The sequence below is a fragment of the Hypomesus transpacificus genome, chromosome 16 (assembly GCF_021917145.1).
Source record: "Hypomesus transpacificus isolate Combined female chromosome 16, fHypTra1, whole genome shotgun sequence".
Lineage (NCBI taxonomy): Eukaryota > Metazoa > Chordata > Actinopteri > Osmeriformes > Osmeridae > Hypomesus > Hypomesus transpacificus.
Genome location: NC_061075.1, coordinates 772,194 through 778,688, shown reverse-complemented (window position 1 = coordinate 778,688; position 6,495 = coordinate 772,194). Strand labels below are relative to the sequence as shown.

At 50.5% G+C, this 6,495-nt stretch overlaps 1 protein-coding gene across 1 annotated transcript in view; it reads right to left on the bottom strand.

Moving 5' to 3' along the window:
* Positions 1 to 1,464: 1,464 nt before the first annotated feature.
* The window catches only part of LOC124478834 (LIM domain containing preferred translocation partner in lipoma), a 97,482-nt gene continuing 92,451 nt past the window's right edge, over positions 1,465 to 6,495 (bottom strand). Inside the window, exons 10-12 of the mRNA XM_047037299.1 lie at positions 2,889 to 3,079; positions 1,777 to 1,897; positions 1,465 to 1,668 (exon numbers count right to left, since the gene is read on the bottom strand). Of these exons, the coding sequence (XP_046893255.1) occupies positions 1,540 to 1,668; positions 1,777 to 1,897; positions 2,889 to 3,079 (441 nt within the window). The 3' untranslated portion in view covers positions 1,465 to 1,539. The remainder of the gene's footprint in view (positions 1,669 to 1,776; positions 1,898 to 2,888; positions 3,080 to 6,495) is intronic.

Genomic DNA, 6,495 nt, shown 5'->3' with positions numbered 1-6,495 from the left:
GTGAGGTTTGTGAGAGGTGTGTGTGTGTGAAGGTGTGTGAGGTGTGTGTGAGGTGTGTTGCTCCTGAGGGCTGGGGGGAATGTGGAGGTTCAGCATAGATCTGAACAGCTGCCTACAGGACACACTGTGGAGTCCTGTGATCATCCTATTATTGCCCTATCCCTGTCCTAACCTAACCCTGTCCTAACCCTGTACTATTCCTGTACCATTGTCCTAACCTGACCCTGGCCTAACCCTGTCCTATCCCTGTACCATCCTTGTCCTAACCTATCCCTGTCCTAACCATTTCCATCTCCTATTATTTCCTGGTCCTAACATTGACCACTACAAAGGCCATGTACAATAACGTTGGAATGTTTGCGTGAGCAGGTGTGGCAGTACAGGTGTGTAGCTGGAAACACACCTTACATGAGCAGGTGCGTACACACCTTCAACTCTTTGGTGATTCACATTACAAACCTCTAAAAGCCACTTCAGTGTTTGTCAAAAACCCAAACCTGCTTTGCATGTGAGGTGTCTCTGCTGTACCGAGCAGCAGCTCAGAGAGGCAGAGGAGCTGGGAGCGCTGGCTCAGCTAACGTTTACTGACAGGAAATCAACCATGAGAAGGTGATCTACGACTGGCTGCTGTGTGCCCGACACCTCCCACGCCAGAGGACCTGGAAACAGACAACACATGACTAAGCATGTCCTTTACACTGTGTGTGTGTGTGTGCTCAGCAGTGTGTGTCTGTGCATTTATTTGTATTTATACTGACAACAAATGTATCACGGACAAGCAATATTAGCGTTTTCATAGTATTATATGGCATTATAAGCTGTGTATGAGGCAGACAGATGCTCAAGCAAACACCCTTCTAACCTATCTGACTGACACCTGTCTGACTGACATACCTGTCAACCTGATACACCAAGGAGAGTGTGAAGCTGTCTGTCTGTCTGGTTTACCTGTCTGCCTGTCTGTCTGTCTGTCTGTGTCTGTCTGGTCTATGGGGGGTTCTCTGACAGAACAGGAGGTGCCATCAGACAACCGTTATGAAAGTGGGGTGTCTTCACAAGAACACAGAAACATCAACAGATATAGTGAGCCTGGTCAGTGTTGGGGGAGCTGAAGACCGACGAGGGATGCAGACCCTGCCTGGATCACAGAATCTGGGAGGCACGCTTAGTGTGCACGCTGGTTACAAGAGAGAACAGAGAGACAGAGACAGGAACGAGAGGCAGGGGAAGAGGCTGAGACAGAGAGACAAGGATGGAAAGAGAGATGGGGGAGTTAAAGAAAGAGTCTGGGAGAGGGAGAGAAAGAGAAAGAGGGTGAGAGATGGAGGGAGAAAGAGGGGAGGGAGGGAGGGAGAAAGAGAGGGGAGAGAGAAAGAGAGGGGAGAGAGCGAGGGAGAAAGAGAGGGGAGAGAGCGAGGGAGAAATAGAGGGGAGAGAGGGAGGGAGAAAGAGAGGGGAGAGAGGGAGGGAGACAGAGAGGGGAGAGAGCGAGGGGGAAGCCTGAGGGCAGAGCAGCAGAGGTCACGAGGGTGTCAAGGTTCAGAGGTCAGTGGTTGCCTTGGCGGTCAGAGCCTGGATACGGCTGGTGTTACAGTTCTTGCAGAGAACGTGTCCGTCCAGCGGGTAACAGCCCTGGTTATCCCCCTCCGACAGCAGGCCCCCGCAGTCCTGCAGCACACACACACTATCACTACAGGTTCTTACAAACCCACACTCATACAGAAGCTAAACACACACAACACCCCCCCCCAAACACACACACACACACACACACACCTCGCAGCGGTAGCACTGCACGTGGAAGTCTCGGTCGAGCGCCACGATGCGGACGGTCTCCTCCTGGCCGGGGGCAGGCATGATGGGTCCAGAGCACACACAGCAGCGCGGGGCGAACTTCCTGTGCAGACAGGAAACAGGAAACACATCACTCTCTCACACAGACACAACACCTCACCCACCATTTAGCCCCTGGCCGTGCTTCATATAACCCTCACTGAAAGGTTCCTACAAAGTCTTGTAAGGCTTCAGAGGTCACACCACACTGAAGTTCATTCTCTAACATCCTACAGGTTTATGTCTAAGATGTTTAAGATCCTAGATGTTTAAGATCCTAGATGTTTAAGATCCTAGATGTTTAAGTGTAACATCCTAGATGTTAAAGATCCTAGATGTTTAAGTGTAAGATCTTAGATGTTTAATTGTAAGATCCTAAAGGCTGTCTCACTCTCAGCTTCTAGAAGTCTGAGACAGAAAGCTGTCCTGAGAGGAGGAACAGGTCTCTCTAACAACGTGCTTTCACAGGAAGTGAGATCAGGTTTCATCTCGTATCAGGTGACGGGAGCTGAGCTCCACCGCACCACTTCCTCCTCGACCTCCTCGCTGCCATTGGCTGAGAATCAGGAAGTGAGTTGGCGCATTGGTTTTGGAGTCCACCGCCAGGCAGGCGAGGGGAACGAGAAGCTGTTCCTCGAGATACAAAGGCTGTTTGTTGAAGTTGTCCTTGTCATAAGGGTCACAGCTTTTTACACTACTGCTGCCCTGCTGCAGAGAAGGCTGACAACACACACCCTTCAGGAGAGGGGAGAGATCAGAGAAGCCTAAAACGTTTTTTTCTAAACCGGTTTAAAAAAGTATATATATATATCTATATTATATATATCTATATTATATATATATATATATCACCTTTAGAAACTTTCTTTCTTCAACCTTTATTAACTTTTTTTCCCCCACTCAAAACAATACACAAAAAGGTTTCTAGTTTTTTCATGTCCTACTTACACTACATCTCTTACTAATACTACTAAACAATACTTTACTCAGTGTACTACTATGTGCTACTGTACTAGATGTGCTACTGCTACTTCCGGTGTTGCCGGCCGGCTCACTTGTGGAAGTCCTCTATGCAGTGGATGTGGTTGGCCGTGTCCACGGTGAAGGGGATGCCATCCAGGCTGCGCTGGCACACCACGCAGGTGAAGCAGTGGGGATGGTAGGCCTTCCCCGTGGCCCGCAGGATGCGCTCCATGATGGGCTTGCTGCAGATGGTGCAGGCCTCCAGGGTGTTCTGGAAGGACGATCAACACACACACACACAGGCAAGGTGAGGACACTGTGATATTAGAAATATCCGCAAGTATAGTTGAACAAAAACATTGATCAGCATGTCAAGCTGGCCAGCCCTGCCCTCTCTTACCAGCCTGTCCTCAAATGCCCCCCTGAGCTCTGATCTGATTAGCAGTTTCCTCAAACACAAGCACAGTCATTCCTCACCCCCGCCCCCTCCCCACCCCCCCTCACTCAACCCCCCAACATTGAACACCAGAGCTGAGCTGTAAATATTTCCATTTGTGATGACTGTGGGCTTTCTGCGTCCAGTATCTGGGCAGAGGGCCTGGGGGGGGGGGGGGGGGGGGGGGGGAGACTGACTTATCGGTGGCATCTCTCTTCCTAATATCTACCGGGAGACTGCATTCGTTATTCCAATATTTCATAAATAACGATTGGCTCTCCAAACAGCAATGCAATTACGGGGGAGGGGGGGCGGTGAGGGGAGGGGGGGGGGGGGGGCGGTGAGGGGAGGGGGGGACGGTAAGGGGAGGGGGGCGGTGAGGGGAGGGGGGGCTGATCCATGGAGGGGTCTGATGTGCCTGTATGAGGAGGGACAGCATGGTTCACTCAGTTGAGGCATTTCCTGGATCTCTGCCTCTCAGCCATGTCCTCTCTCCCCTGCCCCCCCCCGCCAGGGAGCCATGCTTGGCAGCTCAGGGCTCAGATGTTCCTAGAGGCTGGCGGTGGTGGTGGCGGTTGGCCACAGTGTTTCCAAACAGAGCTCAGGGTGTGTTGCAACACCGTGCTGTCTCCCCTCCTCCCCCCTGTCCCCTCTACAGCCTCCCAGTATCACCCCTCCTCCACCCCTCTTCCCCCAGCCCCCCGTCTCAACCCCACCGCTGGCCCCCGCGCACTGTCACACACACAGCCAGAGGTCAAGCTAACACACACGAGCTAACACGCACACACACACACAATGTGAGGTTAGGCTGCAGAGAGAAAACACACACACACGCTCTAACATTTACAGTCTATATACTGTCAAGCTGGGAGGTTTAACTGGCTGTGTTTCATGGACGCTGCAACATCAAGACGTCCTGACAGCCTGTGTGTCCTTTGTGACCTGTGGAGGGTCATCTGGGGTGGCAGGGGAGGAGGGGGGCAGGGGGGGAGGGAGCATGACTGGAGGGGCACGGCAGTAATCAACTATACAAAAGAAGAAGAGAAGAAGAAAGAGTAAATGGGCCGTTTCTTCAAAGCACTCCTGGAGAGGTCGTCTTTCATGAGAAGCATGCGTGCAGAGGAACTCTCCTGCTTCTGCAAGACTTTAATACAAGTAAACATTATTCCCATAGCAACGTTTGTGTATAAACAATGTCCATATCGCAATCCTACTCAATCAAAATGGAAGCAGAATACAGCTCTTAATGAGCTTGCTGCTCTGAGCCCTCAAGGTTCGCCTCTCTCCTCTCCCTCTCTCTTCCTCTCCCTCTCTCCTCCTCTCATCCTGACTAGACACACAGAGACAGAGAGAGGGGGAGGGAAAGAGAGAGGGAGAACATTTGAGAGGGATCAAGACAGAGAGAAAATTAGAGATAGACAGGGATAGAGAGAGAGAAAGGGGGATAGAGATTGTAGAGAAAGACAGAGATAGAAAAGTAGAGAGTGATAAAGACAGAGAGTGGGATTGAGAGGCAGAAGAAAATTAGAGAGATAGAGGGAGAAACAGAGAAGGAAAGAGATTTATAAAGGAAACATTTGAAAGGGAAATGATCTGAGTGTGTGTGTGTGAGTGTGTTGAGTGTGTGTGTGAGAGTGTGTTGAGTGTGTGTGTGAGAGTGTGTTGAGTGTGTGTGTGAGAGTGTGTTGAGTGTGTGTGTGTGTAGCATGTCTCCATGGTGTGTGTTTACCCAGGACCCTAGTTCCTGCACAGGAACCTGAGAGGTCAACACCTGCGTTTCCTCTCTAACAGCAGGGGGGTTGTGCACTGCCTTGCCTGAGGGAATACATAGTAGAGCTTCTGAATCAGACATTAGCTTCTGAATCAGACATCAGCTTCTGAATCAGACATTAGCTTCTGAATCAGACATCCTCCTGATCATTAGAACCAGCAACTAGACACAACATTCCTCTCCTGCTCTCCATGACAGACCGAGAAACATGTCCCCGAAATTATTCCTCAAATGTTCAAATTACAATACAGCGAGGTTTCTGGTGAATGCACATCCATGTTGTGTGTCAACAGCAGCTCCAGGACGGGCAGAAACACCCCGTCCTGTTTCAGAAACACAACAGCAGCCTTGTGGGGCAGAAACACCCTGTCCTGTTTCAGAAACACAACAGCAGCCTTGTGGGGCAGAAACACCCTGTCCTGTTTCAGAAACACAACAGCAGCCGTGTGGGGTAGAAAATCCCTGTCCTGTTTCAGAAACACAACAGCAGCCTCGTGGGGCAGAAACACCCTGTCCTGTTTCAGACACACAACAGCAGCCTCGTGGGGCAGAAACACCCTGTCCTGTTTCAGAAACACAACAGCAGCCGTGTGGGGCAGAAACACCCTGTCCTGTTTCAGAAACACAACAGCAGCCTCGTGGGGCAGAAACACCCTGTCCTGTTTCAGAAACACAACAGCAGCCGTGTGGGGCAGAAACACCCTGTCCTGTTTCAGAAACACAACAGCAGCCTTGTGGGGCAGAAACACCCTGTCCTATTTCAGAAACACAACAGCAGCCTCGTGGGGCAGAAACACCCTGTCCTGTTTCAGAAACACAACAGCAGCCGTGTGGGGCAGAAACACCCTGTCCTGTTTCAGAAACACAACAGCAGCCTTGTGGGGCAGAAACATGAGACTGCAGTGGAGGCAGGGTGATTTACACAGCTGGGATTTGTGGCGGTTAATAATTTCTAAAGATGGTTTAGAAACATCTGCATGAACCTCTAGCTGTGGAGTTAGAGAGAGCGAGAGAGAGGGAGGGAGGGAACCAGAGAGAGAATGTAGTGGAAAAAGATACAGAGCAGAGAGGACAGAAGGAGAGAGAGAGCAGAGTGAGTGAGAGAGAGAGACACACACAGACAGACAGAGAGAGAGAGAGAGGCAGACAGACAGATAGAGAGAGCAGAGTGAGAGAGAGAGAGAGAGATATGTCCACTAGAGGGCTGTATCTGTCTGTAGATGTTGCAGGTCTCTGTTCTGCTTTTTAAATGTATTCAAGCAGGAGCATTTCTTCAGCCTCGTACACATCTCTAAGTGTTCGCCCAGAAGGCTAAACACACATCTAGGCAGATGAGGTGGAGGGAATTTAGGTCATCCAGCCTCTTGGTAAAGTAAGGTTGAGCGGAGTGCGTTGAAGTCAATTGTGGCCACTTGCCTTTGTCTCACAGCTCTTTTAGGGTTAGGGTTAGGGTTAGGGTTAGCAGCTCTTTAGGGTTAGGGTTAGGGTTAGG